Raw genomic sequence first — 18,478 nt, 5'->3', positions numbered from 1 at the left:
CCGCCCGTCGATGGTTCCGCCCGGACGCTTCACTTAGAACACCGGAATTTCCAGGGTTTCCCCGAAACCAAAATTAAGCCTGATTATGTTCAGGTGGGAATAATTTACACAGCGGTTGCTGATAGGCTGACGAGGAGAAGAGCCAGTGCATAAAAAGACCTTTGTAGACATCAAACGGCGTGCTTGTGGTATACTTTGTATACGCTGTGTGGCTGCTTTGCAGACGGACCACGCTGGTTGGATCGCTCTCCTGGGGAAGAGAGGAAGAGACAGACAGCTGACGAAGGAATTCTGAGAGGTTTTCATTAGAGAAATAGTGGACACAGAGCCATCAAGAGCGGAGCTAATAGCAGTTGTTGACAACTAAGTGTGAGTAACAGCTGTGGTACTTATCTGTGCAATATTTGTACGAAGAGTTGTTTGGTGTGTTCCTTTGTGTTTTTGAGGTCCCTGGCCCCACTGGAGAGGGAAGCGTGGGCGAGCCGTGGGTTGACCGGAAGCACGGACGAAGCACTTGGTAGGAAGCATCGTTCACCAGTAGAACAGTGGCCCTGTGGGAAATAGGAAGCGCAGGTGAGCCAGAGGAGTGATAATCAACACGCCGGGCCTGTGAATAACACACCTCTCACTCTCACTTGGCGGTCCAGCTATCGCCCCACCCATCCTCTCGAGGTCGTCGTAGCCAGGTGGCAAGGGCGATCTAAAAACCACGTGAAGTTGTATAAGAGTGCTGTGGGTGAGTTTCACTGATTGATGGTGTTTACGCTTTACTTGCTGTGTGTATGCTGTGCTTGTAGCGTTCAAACTGCCTAGCCTCCGAGTCACGAGACGGCGACATCCGTTGTGGCCTGGGTCCTAAGGAGAGCGAGAAAATTGAGCCCTGTGCCCGGGGTGTGTCAACGAGAGCTTCGTTTGTCCATAGAGCAGACAGTGGTGAAACCCAGTGAGTATTACCAAGAGTGTACCGTGCGGACTGTGGGTTGTAGCGGTGTGTGTACTGACCTCTCCAACAGAAGCTCGTGGTGAGCGGAGCCCCGACGAAAGTTCGCCCCAACTCGGGACCCCGGTCGTGGAAGAAGGAGGGGGAGTTTGGGAAGCGTTCGGCTCCGTGTCATCGGACCCACTAGCCCCTACGACGCCCGGACAGTTTGAGTGGATGGGCGAAGGAATGCAGTGTACTAACACTGTAGCGAAAATCCACTGTTTGCAAGCAAAGCTCTGTGTGTATGAAGATCCCCAGTGCTGTGAGTAACATAACCTGTAAAGTAAAACTGTTCTGTGCTTATAGCCATTATCTACCTGTGCAAGCGAAGCTCTGTGTGTATGAAGATCCCCAGTGCTGTGAGTAACATAACCTGTGAAGTAAAACTGTTCTGTGCTTATAGCCATTATCTACCTGTGCAAGCGAAGCTCTGTGTGTATGAAGATCCCCAGTACTGTGAGTAACATAACCTGTGAAGTAAAACTGTTCTGTGCTTATAGCAATTACCTACCTGTGCAAGTGAAGCTCTGTGTGAGCGAAGATCCCCAGTACTGTGAGTAACATAACCTGTGAAGTAAAACTGCTCTGTGCTTATAGCAATTACCTACCTGTGCAAGTGAAGCTCTGTGTGAGCGAAGATCCCCAGTGCTGTGAGTAACATAACCTGTGAAGTAAAACTGCTCTGTGCTTATAGCAATTACCTACCTGTGCAAGTGAAGCTCTGTGTGAGCGAAGATCCCCAGTGCTGTGAGTAACATAACCTGTGCAAGCGAAGCTCTGTGTGAACGAAGATCTCCAGTGCTGTGAGTAACATAACCTGTGAAGTGAAACTGTTCTGTACTTATAGCAATTACCTACCTGTACAGGTGAAGCTCCGTGTGAACGAAGATCCCCAGTGCTGCGAATAACATAACCTGTGAAGTGAAACTGTTCCGTGCTATAGCAATTACCTACCTGTGCAGGTGAAGCTCTGTGTGAACGAAGATCCCCAGTGCTGTGAATAACATAACCTGTGAAGTGAAACTGTTCCGTGCTATAGCAATTACCTACCTGTACAAGTGAAGCTCCGGGTGTGAACGAAGATCCTCCAGTACTGTGAGTAACGTAACCTGTGGAGTGAACTTGACCTGTGGCTATAGCCATCACTTACCGTTCCAACGAAGGTCCCGTGTTGAATGAACAGCGATCAATAACGAAGTACCTTACCGCTGTCTGACTGTTATTTGATTCTGCCTCCAGGAGAAGCGGAGCGCCCCACGGATTGTTGGGCCAGAGCCCCCAAAGGAGCCCCTGTCCCCAGTCTTTCCCCCAAGTGGCCCTGGAGGCGAAGAAGAGACACATTAGTTTTAAATTGCCCTTACCCTTTTCCCCCTTTCCTTTTAAATATTTAATAAAGTTTATTTTAACTGTAGTATACTCGTCTGTCTGGTCATTGGGGTGGTCTTGGGAAACTCCTCGAGGTGGAAGAGTTGAGAGGAGTGTGACCCTTAGCATAGTCGGGTCCGCCCCCGTGGTGTGACAGATTTGGCGTAGTCGGCAGGGTTTCCACCTCGAGTTGAGCGACCAAGGCCCTCCAATGGCCGACGACGAGTTGCCCGAAGCCCCGCCCCGTGTTGTGCCTGAAAGGCCAGAAACCCCACCCCGTGTTGTGCCAGAAACACCACCCCGTGCCATGCCCGTGTTCCTGGGAAACCCCTGGGTGCAGAAGTATAATGGGGTCGAGTCCGAGTTTCGTTTAACTGAGTGGAGGGCCCAGATCGAGTATTTGGCCGGCCTTCAGGGGCTGAGTGCCAGTCAACAACAGCAATTTGTATTAAACTCACTAGGAGGAGAAGCCCGGCGAGAAGTACAAGCCGCCCCCGAAGCCGTTCGAGCCACCGCCCAGACCATATTCCACTTCCTTACCGAGCAGTATGGTGATACCACCCCTGTGGCCGTCCTGAGGGCGCAGTTCTTTAATTGCAAGCAGGGCCCCCACCAGTCTATTCGAGCCTTCGCCCTGAAGCTGCGCGAGCAGTATACACGCCTACAGCGACGACGAGATCATGGGTTAGGAGACGAGGAGACCCTGTTAAGGGACCAGTTCCTGCTAGGGCTACGGGAGGGCCCCCTACGGCAAAACCTCCGAGTGCAGTTTAGACGAGATCCTGAGCTCACGTTCGATGACCTGCAAAAGGAGGCCATGGCCTTGGAAGGCGACCAAGCGGAAGTAAAGGAGGCCCCCGTATGTGCAGCAGTAAGTGGTCCGGCGGCAACCTCGGAGGTAACCGACTGGAAACAAGCATTGAAGATGGAGCTCCTAAAGGACATGCGAGATCAGATGGTCGAAGGCCCTGGTAGGGGAGCTGCGCGTAGGGCCGGGAAGGAGAGAAGGAGGGCCCGCTCCCCGAGAACGGACGTACTCCGATCGAGGCCGAGATGGGATGAGGCGCCCCTGGCAGGCTAGTCGACCTAGGTTCGAGTGGGACGAGCAGGGGAGGCCCATTTGCAATCGGTGTGGGACTGCAGGGCATGTGAGTAGGCAGTGCCCCCCAAAGTGACCCCTATAGAAGAATGGAATCCAGAGACGGGATGATTGGGCTTAGCCCAACAGTGGAGGCCCAGGTATGTGGCACCACGGTGCGCTGTCTCGTCGACACTGGTTCCCAAGTAACCTTATTTTCAGAAAGCCTGTCCCATGAATTATTTGGAGCCTACCCCGCACACAAGGCCGAAGCGCCCTGGCTGACCTTGAAGGGGGCGAATGGCTTGGAGATCCCCTACATCGGCTATCGACTTACGGACTTTGAATTGTATGGAGTACGAGTCCCGCAGAAGGGGGTCATCATCGTACAGGACCACTGCCTCGGCCGTCATCGAGCCCTCCTAGGTATGAATGTTCTCTCGGAGTGTTGGGAGGAGCTATTTCGGGCTAGGCCCGTTCAGACAATACCGAGGGCCGAACGGCCAGGCTGGGAACGAGTAGTGGCCGACTGCAGGCGAGTGCAGCTGGCTAAGAGCCGGGATGACCGAGAAGAAGTTGGTCGAGTAGCATGTCGATTCGCATTGTCGGTGCCAGCAGGAAGCGAAGCCATAGTGTGGGCCAGGGTGCCACAACAGCGTCAAGGCCCCGAGAGCTGGGTGTTGGTCGAACCTCACGAAGACTGCACACAGGTGAGAGTGGCCCGAGGACTGACGGTGGTGCGACGAGGCCGAGTGCCGGTAAAGGTCTGTAATGAAAACCCCTACCCAGTACACTTACACAAGCACCAGCGGCTGGTGACGGTGACGTTGGTCGAGGGCCATCAGGTGCGGGATAAGGAAGATGTGAGTTTCCGGCGGGTGCACCCCGCAGTAGTTGAGGTAGCACTAACGCAAGCAGGAGGAGCGTCTAGGACGAGGGAGAACAAGGTACCGGCCCATTTGACAGGGGACTCCTTACGAGGAGAGGACCTGGAGCAGGAACAAGTAGAGGAGCTGCAGAAGCTACTGGAGAGATGGCAACACGTGTTTTCCACCCATGATGAAGACTATGGTTGCACGACGGTAATACGACACAGTATCCCTACGGGAGAAGCTGCACCGAGTCGGGAGCGGTATCGACCAATACCCCCCACCTTATATACCGAAGTGAGGACCCTCTTGCAAGGTATGCTGGAGCAGGGGATTGTGAGAGAGAGTAGTAGCCCATGGGCGGCACCGATAGTGCTTGTCCAGAAGAAGACAGGGGCCTGGAGGTTCTGTGTGGACTATAGGAAGTTGAACAGCTTGACCAAGAAAGATGCGTTTCCCTTACCTCGCATTGAGGACTCGCTGACGAGTCTGACCAAGTCTGCATGGTATTCCACCTTAGATTTGGCCAGCGGGTACTGGCAGGTACCGGTGGAGGAACGAGATCGAGAAAAGACCGCCTTTACCACGCCCTTTGGTCTTTTTGAGTGGGACCGGATGCCCTTCGGTCTTTGCAACGCTCCCGCCACCTTCCAGAGACTGATGCAACGATGTTTGGGAGGTCAGTTAATGGAATCCGTGCTGGTATACCTTGATGATGTGATTGTGTATTCCCCAGACTTCGAGACTCACCTACAGCACCTGGAAAAGGTGTTCCGAGAGATGGAGAGGTATGGGCTGAAGTTACAACCGGAGAAGTGCCACCTGCTGCGCCGTAAGGTGCAGTTCTTGGGACACGTGGTGAGTGCAGCTGGTGTGGCCGTTGATCCCGGGAAGGTATCGGCAGTTCGGGACTGGGAGGCCCCCAGGACTGTAAGGCAAGTGAGATCATTTCTAGGCTTTGTGGGTTACTACCGACGATTTATAAAAGGGTTCTCTAAGATCGCCAGACCCTTGAACCAGCTGCTGGTCGGGACAGGGCGACCACGGGGACGGGGATCCCCCACGGTGGAATGGACCCCAGAGTGTGAGACGGCCTTTAGGGTCCTGAAGCAAGAACTTTTACAAGCCCCGATTTTAGCGTATGCTGACTTCTCCCAACCCTTCCTACTCTATACAGATGCCAGCAGCCTGGGCCTGGGAGCGGTGCTTGCACAGAAACAAGATGGAGTGGAACGGGTGATCGCCTATGCCAGCCGGAGCCTCCATCCCGCTGAAAGAAACGATGCGAACTACAGTTCTTTCAAGCTCGAACTGCTGGCGTTAAAGTGGGCCCTGAGCGAGAAATTTAAGGATTATCTCTGGGGAGCTAAGGTAACCGTGATCACTGACAATAACCCTCTGGTTCATTTGCAGACGGCCCGGTTGGGAGCAGTGGAGCAGCGATGAGTGGCCCAGCTCGCCAATTACGACTACCAGCTGCAGTACCGTCCGGGGCGGGAGCACACCAACGCAGATGCCCTTTCCCGGTTGCCAGCAAGGGAAGACTCGAAGAGCCTGGCCCCACCCAAAGAAGGACATGAAGAGGAAGGACTAATGATTGGAGTAGTGGAGGCGCCTGGGAGCCGACAGGAGGCAGCGCCCGCGAGCTGGGGATGGGACCCCCAGCGTTGGAGGGTTAGGCAGCAGGAGGATCAGGAGCTGCGGAATCTGGGCGAGTGGCTTCAGCAGGCTCGGCGACCGACCCCCGCCGAGAGACAAGCCCAGACAGAGGTGGGTCGTAAAATACTGGGGCAGTGGGAGAGATTGACATTGAGAGAAGGTGTGTTGTGCAGGACTATCCGGGATCCGGGGACTGATGAAGAGGTCAGTCAGATCGTGGTGCCGACCAGTCTAGTCTGGACACTCCTGGAGGCCTACCATGACCAGATGGGGCATCAAGGGCAGGAGCGTACCACGTCATTACTACGCCGACACTTTTATTGGCCAGGGATGGAGGAGTCGGTGAGTACGTTCATTAAAGCATGTCCCCGATGTACTCTGTTTAAGTCTCGACAGGAACCACGAGCACCGATGGTACCCATCCACGCAAAGGCCCCTCTCCATATCGTAGCAATGGATTACCTGACCCTGAGTCGTCCGAAGGACCGATACCAGAACATCTTGGTCGTGACGGACTTGTTCACCAAGTACGCCTGGGCCATCCCCACCCTCGACCAGACCGCAAGTACTACGGCCACAGCACTGTGGAGGGCGGTCTTCCAGCCGTTTGGGTGCCCTGAGTTCCTGCATTCAGACCAGGGCCCAAATTTCGAGTCCCGTATAATTCGGGAACTGTGCCAGCTATATGGGTGTGTGAAGACCCACACGACCTCGTACCATCCCCAAGGGAACGGGGGATGTGAGCGGTTTAACCAGACATTGTTGAACCTGTTGGGAACGCTGGATCAGAGGCGCCAGGACGATTGGGTGAGTGCCTTACTGAACTTATTACAAGCCTACAATAATAGCATCCACAGCACGACGGGGTATGCCCCCACGTATTTAATGTTCGGTAGACACATCCGCCTGCCCACAGATCTCCTATTGGGAACACCGGGAGGAGAGCAAGAAGGGAACGTGACCGAGTGGGTAGGACGACACCACCATCGTCTCCACTTCGCATACGAACAGGTCAATAAGAAGATCCAGGCGGCGGGGGACAAGAACAAGAGGTTATACGACAGAACGGCACGGGACGCCCCCTTGCTTCCTGGGGAGAGGGTACTAGTCCGGGATAATCGGCGGCTAGGTGGAGGCAAGTTGAGTGATCGGTGGGAGGCGAGGCCGTATATTGTGCAGCTGCAGCAGAGACCGGGACAGCCGGTATATACGATCCGGCCAGAAGGGAAGCCCGGTCCAGATCGGGTGGTCCATCGGAACATGATCCGCCCCTGTCCAAACTATCCCCCGCTAGTCATAGAGGTGGCTCCTAAGGAGCCAGAGACTGCTGCCCCCTGGTATGAAGGGTGGGTTATCTTTCCAAGAGGCCCGGTGGAGGGGCCGGCCCGAGTGGCCCCAAGGGAGCCTGAGAACTTACCTGTCGTGGTGGGTCCAGCGAGCGACGCAGCCCCAGAGGCTCCAGGAGAGCCGGACAACTTACCTGCTGAAGGAGCCCCAGAGGCTCCAGGAGAGCCGGACAACTTACCGGCTGACGGAGCCCCAGAGGCTCCAGGAGAGCCGGACGACTTACCTGCTGAAGAAACGCCCCAGAGCCCCTACCGCAGCGCCCCCAGCGGGAAACCCGGGGGCGACCGCCCATCCGGTATGGAGAGTGGGTCACCGGAAGCGGTTCTAGGGACTAGAACCATTTCGGCGGGGGAGGATGTCACAGGTGACGTTTTGCGAGGGCGGAACCAAAAGTGTGGAAGACGGGTTCCGCCCGTCGATGATTCCGCCCGGACGCTTTACTTAGAACACCGGAATTTCCGGGGTTTCCCCGAAACCAAAATTAAGCCTGATTATGTTCAGGTGGGAATAATTTACACAGCGGTTGCTGATAGGCTGACGAGGAGAAGAGCCAGTGCATAAAAAGACCTTTGTAGACATCAAACGGGGTGCTTGTGGTATACTTTGTATACGCTGTGTTGCTGCTTTGCAGACGGACCACGCTGTTTGGATCGCTCTCCTGGGGAAGAGAGGAAGAGACAGACAGCTGACGAAGGAATTCTGAGGGGTTTTCATTAGAGAAATAGTGGACACAGAGCCATCAAGAGCGGAGCTAATAGCAGTTGTTGACAATTAAGTGTGAGTAACAGCTGTGGTACTTATCTGTGCAATATTTGTACGAAGAGTCGTTTGGTGTGTTCCTTTGTGTTTTTGAGGTCCCTGGCCCCACTGGAGAGGAAAGCGTGGGCGAGCCGCGGGTTGACCGGAAGCACGGACGAAGCACTTGGTAGGAAGCATCGCTCACCAGTAGAACAGTGGCCCTGTGGGAAACAGGAAGCACAGGTGAGCCAGAGGAGTGATAATCAACACGCCGGGCCTGTGAATAACACACCTCTCACTCTCATTTGGCGGTCCAGCTATCGCCCAACCATCCTCTCGAGGTCGTCGTAGCCAGGTGGCAAGGGCGATCTAAAAACCACGTGAAGTTGTATAAGAGTGCTGTGGGTGAGTTTCACTGATTGATGGTGTTTACGCTTTACTTGCTGTGTGTATGCTGTGCTTGTAGCGTTCAAACTGCCTAGCCTCCGACGAGTCACGAGACAACGACATCCGTTGTGGCCTGGGTCCTAAGGAGAGCGAGAAAATTTAGCCCTGTGCCCGGGGTGTGTCAGCGAGAGCTTCGTTCGTCCATAGAGCAGACAGTGGTGAAACCCAGTGAGTATTACCAAGAGTGTACCGTGCGGACTGTGGGTTGTAGCGGTGTGTGTACTGACCTCTCTAACAGAAGCTCGTGGTGACGGAGCCCCGACGAAAGTTCGCCCCAACTCGTGACCCCGGTCGTGGGAGAAGGAGGGGGAGTTTGGGAAGCGTTCGGCTCCGTGTCATCGGACCCACTAGCCCCTACGACGCCCGGACAGCTTGAGTGGATGGGCGAAGGAATACGGTGCACCAACACTGTCGCGAAAATCCACTGTTTGCAAGCAAAGCTCTGCGTGTATGAAGATCCCCAGTGCTGTGAGTAACATAACCTGTGAAGTAAAACTGTTCTGTGCTTATAGCCATTATCTACCTGTGCAAGCGAAGCTCTGTGTGTATGAAGATCCCCAGTACTGTGAGTAACATAACCTGTGAAGTAAAACTGTTCTGTGCTTATAGCAATTACCTACCTGTGCAAGTGAAGCTCTGTGTGAGCGAAGATCCCCAGTACTGTGAGTAACATAACCTGTGAAGTAAAACTGTTCTGTGCTTATAGCAATTACCTACCTGTGCAAGTGAAGCTCTGTGTGAGCGAAGATCCCCAGTGCTGTGAGTAACATAACCTGTGAAGTAAAACTGTTCTGTGCTTATAGCAGTTACCTACCTGTGCAAGTGAAGCTCTGTGTGAGCGGAGATCCCCAGTGCTGTGAGTAACATAACCTGTGCAAGCGAAGCTATGTGTGAACGAAGATCTCCAGTGCTGTGAGTAACATAACCTGTGAAGTAAAACTGTTCTGTGCTTATCGCAATTACCTACCTGCACAAGTGAAGCTTTGTGTGAACGAAGATCTCCAGTGCTGTGAGTAACATAACCTGTGAAGTGAAACTGTTCTGTACTTATAGCAATTACCTACCTGTACAGGTGAAGCTCCGTGTGAACGAAGATCCCCAGTGCTGCGAATAACATAACCTGTGAAGAGAAACTGTTCCGTGCTATAGCAAATCCCTACCTGTACAAGTGAAGCTCTGTGTGTGAACGAAGATCCTCCAGTACTGTGAGTAACGTAACCTGTGGAGTGAACGTGACCTGTGGCTATAGCCATCACTTACCGTTCCAACGAAGGTCCCGTGTTGAACGAACAGCGAGCAATAACGAAGTACCTTACCCTTGTCTGACTGTTATTTGATTCTGCCTCCAGGAGAAGCGGAGCGCGCCACGGATTGTTGGGCCAGAGCCCCCAAAGGAGCCCCTGTCCCCAGTCTTTCCCCCAAGTGGCCCTGGAGGCGAAGAAGAGACACATTAGTTTTAAATTGCCCTTACCCTTTTCCCCCTTTCCTTTTAAATATTTAATAAAGTTTATTTTAACTGTAGTATACTCGTCTGTCTGGTCATTGGGGTGGTCTTGGGAAACTCCTCGAGGTGGAAGAGTTGAGAGGGGTGTGACCCTTAGCATAGTCGGGTCCGCCCCCGTGGTGTGACACTTATATCAAGCATTTCCTTTTTAATACAGGCGGGACCTACCCATCCGATGCAGCGAGCATCTTCGCTCAAGCTCCCTTCGGATGCAGCGAGGGTCCTCCTGGTTGGACGCTTAATTTAGCTTATTTAAAAAAATGTATCGTAAAGCATTCCCGTTTGACTGCTGGCAGGAACTTCCCGTCTGATGCCGTGAGCACATCAGCCAAAGCCCCCATCAGATGCTGCGAGGGTCTTCCCGGTCAAACGCCTAATTCGAATTTTGCTTGTCTCGCTTATTAAATTTCTCACCGTCCTCACCAGCATTTCCCCTCTGCATGTGGAGACGTCTCGTTCGATGCTGCTAGCATCTCAACCAAAGCTCTCGTTGGACACTGCAGCGGCCTTCCAGTGAATTGTCCTTAACTCGTTTAATTTCCGCACCATGTTCTAGTTCGCAAATGCGCTCCCCGTTTGACTGCTGGCGGGGCTTTCCCATCCGATGCTGCGAGCATCTCAGACAATGCTGCCGTCGGATGCTGCGAGAGCCCTCCCAGTCAAACCACTAGTTTTCCCACCGCTTTCTATAGGTCTTTACGCTTACACTTTTTGGGGATGTTTTTTCTGGCTGCTGTCTCTCATTTATGTGGCATTTTTGGGGAGTACTCTGGGTTCGGGCTAAAATTCCGAGCTCGGAGCCCTCTCCTCGGACAGCACGCCAAATATGCTTTATCTCATTCCCTATCGATTACATGTTAATGCGAACTCGTGAAATTAAGTTTATTTCACTAAGTTCGGGAGGAGCATGGTCATGTGATCCAACCAATCAGTGCAAAGAGGTGCCTATAAATGGCAGTCCCTCACCTCTGTCCCGTGACAGATTTTTTGCAGCATCCCTCCTCCACCCCATCACCTCACTCTCATCTAGATTCATTCATCACAGTTAAAGAGAGGGGAGTACTCTGGGTTCGGGCTAAAATTCCGAGCTCGGAGCCCTCTCCTCGGACAGCACGCCAAATATGCTTTATCTCATTCCCTATCGATTACATGTTAATGCGAACTCGTGAATGTAGTAGTGGATAAATAATTAATTAAAAAAAAACATAAATCATGATAAAGTCATAAATAATAAATGAAATAAAAGTCTCTTACATTGTAAGAAATCCTCCCTACTCTTCAATTCACCAGAAATAACTGAGATATATGTAACTGAAACATAAACAAACATTAATATTCAATATTATTTAATTAATATAATTTCCACATCACAAGTATAATTATAATAAACTAATAACAGAAAACAGACATCATGACACTGATATAGAGTCTGACAGCGCTCTTGATTGTGTGATTTTGTTTGTGAGAGTAAATGAATATCTGCTACTTTACCTTCATCAGATATCTTCTCTATCTCCTCTCTACAGAAATCCTCCAGTTTGTCTTTCAGTTGAGAGAGAGATTTTCTCACATCATCAAAAGAGAGAGAGCTGAGAGTAAATCTCTGTGAGACTGAAAACTCAAGAGCTGCAGACAAAGACTGAAAACCCTGAAGAAGAAAAGATTACAAATGAACATAAACATTCAACATTAACCACATTTAGTAGTCTAAATACACAGAGGAATATTTATCATAACCTAGATTTTATTCTTGAAGTGTTTAAAATAAAAACTACCCAGTTAAAATCATAGTCATATAAGAAGTGAAGTCTTCAAGAGATCCTGCTAATGCTCACTGTGTTGTATTTCAGAGTTGTGTTACCTGTAGGAAATGGATGTGATTGTCTGTATGTGAAAACTGCTCCAGTTCAGCGTCTCTCCTCCTCAGATCATCAATCTCCTCCTCCAGACGCTTCATGACTCCTTCAGCTCGACTCACTGCAGTCTTTTCCTGATCTCTGATCAGTTGTGTCACCTCAGATCGTCTTCTCTCAATGGATCGGATCAGTTCAGTAAAGATCCTCTCACTGTCCTCCACTGCTGTCTGTGCAGAGCGCTGTTAGGACAAACATTACAATCAGATCCATTACAGGTACATCAGTAAAGATCTCCATCACTGGAGGAGAGTCATGAATCTCAAACTGTATGGAGCGAGATATGCGTCCCCACCACACGCGACAAATTAAATGATCCGAGAGAAACAAAACCACCTGAAAGAAAAAGTCACCACACCGACAGCAAAGAAGCACCCCATGAGAAAAAAAAGAACATCTGAGAGAAAAAGTTCTCATACCAACAGCAAAAAACAATAACATTTGAGACCAAAAAAAAGTTTTGAGAGAAAGCACCCTCCCATGACAGAACACAAAAAGCACAAATTCGAAATTTCTAAAATTATTTTTGAGAAAAAAAAATCTCTCAAGCATATGTTTTTTGCTATTAGTGTGAAAACATTTTCTCTCTAAAAAAAAGTGTTTCTATCAAAACGCTTTTCTTTGCTCTCGATGCAATTTCTTGCTCTCGTGTCAGGATTTTGCTTTCTCTGTGAAAATTGTGTCATGGGCGGGGCCACGTTCCTATTGGCCAGTCGGGAAAGCATCGTCTTGTCTTGGGAATCGAACTGAATCATTACACCGTTGTTCGGTTCACCTAGATAGAGGGCGTCTCTGCTTTTAGTTGAGCACGGACACTCTAATGTTTGAGTATGATGACACACAACTCGATGGATAGCTGGCTGAGCAAGTTCACAGCACTGAAGATTAAACATTAAAAAATGAAATGGTACTCTTATTCATGAATGAATGTGTATTATATTATTAGCTTGCTAATCGCTAATTAGGCATCATGCTAGGTAAACTTGCAAATGCCAAATGGATGTTTTGAGTCACTCCTTATTTAGTGAGTAGTGATCTAGTTTCTACCTTTGCACTTGCTAGCCTCAAAGCACCTGAAGAGTAGCTGCTTGTTCATCATATACAACCTTCTGTATAACTTTTAACCAACGTTAGTGTGCATGGAGGAAGTAGCCTACAGAAAAATAAGGGACGCCTAGCTGCCGCAGCGCGGGGGGCCACACGCGTCGGGGCTACGCCGGTGACCACAGTCCCGATGTACGTGCCATTGGTGGTATATCATAACTTAAATGTGTTTTTTGTTTTCATAAAAATATTAACATTGATACCATTATAATAAGATAGCTGCTATTGAAATCAGTGTGAACAGATGCACTCAGTATCTCAATATCAATACACAGCTATGACAATAATAAATAGGGCAACAAAGTAATAATAATAATAATAATAATTTGTTACACTTATTTAGCGCTTTTCTGCAACACTCAAAGCGCTTTACATATAAAAGGGGGAATCTCCTCAACCACCACCACAAAAAATAAGCTTTGGAGGAACTTGTGAGATTTGAACCATATTTTTATTAACTTATTAAATTAACAGATCCATATGGGCTGATAGAAGTGAGAAGTTAATTATTCATGCTCAGATTCAAATATGCTGACACTCTTATTAAACCGTTCAGCTTTTGGGGTTGCTAATCGAAATGAGGCTTTTCCAAGAACCGATAACCCAGATCTTTTTATCTCAAAAAGACCAAAAACATCACTTCCACGCCAGACAGACCTGTGAACTCTCAATGCAGCGAATCATACATTTAAGGAAGCCTGATGTTAAATGACCTGCCATGCTTCAATGGCATCTGCCAGCAGACTTTCAATAGGGGAACTAAACCATGTAGTGGTACAAGGTGATTGACATGTAGTGGCACAAGGTGTTTGACAGCTGTGTTCACCTATCGGATCATCAAATATCAATATCAATAATGTGTTATGTTTGTAACAACACTGGGTGTGTTAATTGTAACACATTGTTTTATGTTAAACTATTCAACACATTATGTGTTATTTCGTATTGGTTTTGAGTTCATGTAAATAAAACACTAGATGTGTTGTCCGATGTCTCAATTTAACACATTCGTTTTAAGAGTGTATGTAAAACAAATCGCGTCCCGTATTGATTTGATACGCGTCATTTTGCCTGTAAATACGGGACGATTTCGTGTTTCACGGGACGTGGCATTGCCACCTTCCATGCACACTAACGCTGGTCGAAAGCTACACAGGAGGCTGCACACGATGAACAAGCAGTTACTCTTCAGGGGCCGGTTGCACCAGCTGTGCGTAAGTTACAACGTAGCCTAGTTACGACGTAAATGGGCACTAAGTTACAACTTACGTACTACTAAATGTTTTTGCGTTGCACCATTAAACTTAGTTTAAACGTAACAATACGTTGTAACTAAATATTTACGGAAGCCCCAGTCCATGAATAACGCTTGGAATAAGATGTCAGACGGATTATATTACATCGATGAGCTCGTATAAATTATGAAGAGCCGCAAGCTCGTCAACGAGTTTTCAAGAGCTGTTTAATTTTCTGTGTATCCATCAATTAAAATAAGATTTAAAATTTCTTCCTGTTTATTTTCTCCTCCATGTGTGGGATAGATATTTTCACTTAAAAGTGTAATGTTTTGAGTTAGATAAAGTTTGCTTTTAACTTTCAGTTTAGGCGAGACAAGAATGAGTTTGAATATACGTACTGTTCAGACCATTTCCTGTTTACCCATTAAAAGGCTTGTGATTGGATTAAAAAAAATAGACGTCATTTTATGCGACAACGCAATACTTTACGGAGAGCTTACGACCTACTAGCTCTGTCTGCCTTAAGAACAAATGGTGCAACCGAATTAAGAAAAGAGTTAGTTATAAACTAGCTAGTAGTTACTAAGCCTCTAGTTTGGACTTTACGTCCCAGTTTAAGTAAGAACTTACGAACGACTGGTGCAACCCTGGTAGGGTTGCACCAGTCGTTCGTAAGTTCTTACTTAAACTGGGACGTAAAGTCCAAACTAGAGGCTTAGTAACTACTAGCTAGTTTATAACTAACTCTTTACTTAATTCGGTTGCACCACTTGTTCTTAAGGCAGAACGTAGCTAGTAGGTCGTAAGCTCTCCATAAAGTAATGCGTTGTCGCATAGAATGACGTTAATTTTCCTTAACCCAATCACAAGCCTTTTAATGGGTAAACAGGAAATAGTCTGAACAGTACGTATATTCAAACACATTCTTGTCTCGCCTAAACTGAAAGTTAAAAGCAAACTTTATCTAACTCAAAACATTACACTTTTAATTGAAAATATCTATCCCACACATGGAGGAGAAAATAAACAGGAAGAAATTTTAAATCTTATTTTAATTGATGGATACACAGAAAATTAAACAGCTCTTGAAAACTCGTTGACGAGCTTGCGGCTCTTCATAATTTATACGAGCTCATCGATGTAATATAATCTGTCTGACATCTTATTCCAAGCGTTATTCATGGACAGGGGCTTCCGTAAATATTTAGTTACAACGTATTGTTACATTTAAACTAAGTTTAATGGTGCAACGCAAAAACATTTAGTAGTGCGTAAGTTGTAACTTAGTGCCCATTTACGTCGTAACTAGGCTACGTTGTAACTTACGCACAGCTGGTGCAACCTGCCCCAGGTGCTTTGAGGCTAGCAAGTGCAAAGGTAGAAACTAGATCACTCACTAAATAAGGAGTGACTCAAAACATCCATTTGACATTTGCAAGTTTACCTAGCATGATGGCTAATTAGCGACTAGCAAGCCAACAATACAACACACATTCATTCATGAACAAGAGCACCACTTCATTTTTTAATGTTTAATCTTCAGTGCTGTGAACTTGCTCAGCCAGCTATCCATCGAGTTGTGTGTCGTCATCTTGCTCAAACATTAGAGTCCGTGCTCAACTAAAAGCAGAGACAGCATCTATCTAGGTGAACCGAACAACAACGGTGTAATGATTCAGTTCGATTCCCAAGACTGGAGAGACGATGCTTTCCCGACTGGCCAATAGGAACGTGGCCACGCCCACGACACAACCCCCACAGAGAAAGCAAAATCCCGACACGAGAGCAAGAAATTGCATCGAGAGCAAAGAAAAGCTTTTTGATAGAAACACTTTTTTTTAGAGAAAATGTTTTCACACTAATAGCAAAAAACATATATTGAGAGATTTTTTTTCTCAAAAATAATTTTAAAAATTTCAAATTTATACTTTTTATGTTCTATCATGAGAAAATACTTTCTCTCAAAACTTTTTTTTTGTCTCAAATATTATTATTTTTTGCAATTGGTATGAAAACTTTTTCTCTCAAATATTCTTTTTTTTCTCATGAAATGCTTCTTTGCTATCAGTGTGATAACTTTTTCTTTCAAATAGTTTTATTTCTCTCAGATCATTTAATTTATTGCATGTAATAAAGACGCATATCTCGCTCCATAAAACTGATCTTCAAGCTGTCAGCAGATGTTTTTCTGTTCAAAACTCACCGCATGAGAGTCCACAGCCTCTCTCAGCTCCTGAAGCTCCTTCTCTCTCTCCTCAATTATCTGATGTAATTTTATCTGTCTCTCTATCAAAACTCTCTGTGAGATAACAAATAACTATAAGACCTCAAAGATATTACATTAAACTGTATGCTTATACACATCTAATGTTACTATAATGATATGTAGTCATGGTTTAGCATATTATTAATCATTACTGTTAGCATTAGTGCAGTGTTTGAATTCAGTTCATACCTGTTTCTCAGTTCTTTCTGCTACAGCTGTCACAGTATCATGGTTTTTATGTTCGTCCATCGTACACAGATAACAAATGTAGTGTTTGTCGGTGCGACAGTAGATTTCTAGTTGTTTATTATGTTTTGAGCAGATCATCTCATGAAGTTGTCTGGTGGGATTCATCAAATGATGCCTCCTGTCATTGAAGAGATTCTCATGTTGTTTAAGATGATTTTGACAGTAAGACTTCAGACACTCCAGACAAGACTTGACAGCTTTGTATTTTCTCTCAGTACAGGCGTCACACTCCACATCTCCAGCTTCAGCATAAGAGTCAGCAGGAACAGCAGTCTGAAGTTTTGTCTTCTTCAATTCCTCCACCATTTCAGCAATCATCACATTTTTAAATAAAACAGGTCTTGGTGTGAAGGTTTGTCTGCATTGAGGGCAGCTGTAGATTCCCATCTGATCATTCTGCTCCCAGTAGTTTATAATACAGCTCATACAGTAACTGTGTCCACAGGGAATGGTCACTGGATCCTTCAGGAGATCCAAACACACTGAACAGCTGAACTTGTCCTGAAAAACATGAGCTTCTGCCATATTTATTTCACTAATACAGACAGACAGAAAGTCACTCGCTTGAAAAGTTTTTTTTCTATGAAATGTACAGCTGAATAAGTTTCCTGGTTATGTGTTTAATAGTTGGGTGCAAAACAGGTTTTGTTACAGTCGGTGTAACCAGGGGCGTTGCACAAGATCTCGGGCCCTATGCATAGGCAGTCCTGATGGGCCCCCATGCCCCACCCCATAATATATTTCAGACTTTTCAAGGGCCCTCTCTTCCTTTGGGGCCCTGGTAATCAGTACTGGTTTTACCCCCAGTTTTTTACATCATCCACAAAATGTTAAAGATTTCCATTAAATGTAGCATCATTGTTTTATCTAATATTCTCTAATATCTAATAGGTCTGCATATTGAGTGTTTGTATTAAATGTATTCTCTGTGTGTTTTGATGTAATTGGGGTAAATAAACAGCAGTGAATGTCAGTTCAGTCCTGTAGTGCTGCACATTTTTTCAAGTTTCACTCATCTGACACCTTTGATTTAACTCATCAGCTCATTACTAGAGACTGTAAGATCTGAATCAGGTGTCAGATGGACTGGATTTTTGTTCTCCAGACAATATTTAATGTTTACATGTTCACATGCATAAAAACACAAATTATTTCTCACAAGTTGGTTATGGTTAATTTGGAAATTGTGTCAAATGTTAGGTTGCACGTGTGTGATAGTCACAGTATGTTCTTTATGTGAAGTATGAATAATATCCGGACACACTACATTCCCTCTGATGTCTTTGTCATGTGATCTAGCGTCAGTTGTGTCATGTCATCTCAGTTCACTAATCCTCATGGGAAACAAAAATGTCCATTGAATGCACACATCATATCCCCTATCTAAAAGTCTTTCCAAGCACTCTGCCTCAAAAATCTGGCAAACCTAAAGTTTAGCAGGGATTTCCCATCGCGTATTTGTCCGTATACAGCTCTTTTCATGCAGTGCACTGTGATAGTTTTGTGATGGATAGAAAGTTTGTCACATACTGTTTCTTTTATAATAGAAAAGTATGTGGTCTCGGACACAGCCACTATCTTTTATCTTATAAAATAAATGCTTATCGCAAGTGGATGTGAATGTCAGTGTCAGTGTGTTGTAAAAGAAGGAATCTAATAGATCAGCACGCAGTTCAGTGTTGTGACAGGAGGGACACAATATCTCATTCCCTCCACCAG

General features: G+C 47.1%; 2 protein-coding genes across 2 annotated transcripts in view; both read right to left on the bottom strand.

Moving 5' to 3' along the window:
• LOC129426158 (E3 ubiquitin-protein ligase TRIM16) overlaps window positions 1–18,478 on the bottom strand; it is a 71,452-nt gene that overhangs the window by 8,415 nt on the left and 44,559 nt on the right. The window contains exon 5 of the mRNA XM_073864318.1: window positions 11,244–11,300. Coding sequence (XP_073720419.1) covers window positions 11,244–11,300 — 57 coding nt within the window. The remainder of the gene's footprint in view (window positions 1–11,243; window positions 11,301–18,478) is intronic.
• On the bottom strand, window positions 11,332–17,570 carry LOC129426392 (tripartite motif-containing protein 29-like). The gene is made up of 5 exons (XM_073863583.1): window positions 16,700–17,570; window positions 16,448–16,543; window positions 11,851–12,084; window positions 11,481–11,637; window positions 11,332–11,378 (listed from the first exon to the last, which is right to left on the bottom strand). The coding sequence occupies exons 1-5, from the start codon at window positions 17,282–17,284 to the stop codon at window positions 11,332–11,334; spliced, it is 1,119 nt and encodes a 372-aa protein (XP_073719684.1). The 5' UTR covers window positions 17,285–17,570.

The sequence above is a fragment of the Misgurnus anguillicaudatus genome, chromosome 25 (genome assembly GCF_027580225.2).
Source record: "Misgurnus anguillicaudatus chromosome 25, ASM2758022v2, whole genome shotgun sequence".
NCBI lineage: Eukaryota > Metazoa > Chordata > Actinopteri > Cypriniformes > Cobitidae > Misgurnus > Misgurnus anguillicaudatus.
The sequence above is the reverse complement of the archived record's forward strand: the minus strand, read 5'-3'. Positions and strand labels throughout refer to the sequence as shown.

Coding starts and splice junctions, on each gene's coding strand:
- LOC129426392 (XM_073863583.1), bottom strand. CDS start 17,284: ATGGCAGAAGCTCATGTTTTTCAGGACAAGTTCAGCTGTTCAGTGTGT. Junction 12,085..16,447: donor AGGCTGTGGACTCTCATGCG/GTGAGTTTTGAA, acceptor TTGTCCTAACAG/CGCTCTGCACAGACAGCAGT. Junction 11,379..11,480: donor AGAGAAGATATCTGATGAAG/GTAAAGTAGCAG, acceptor TTCTGTTATTAG/TTTATTATAATTATACTTGT.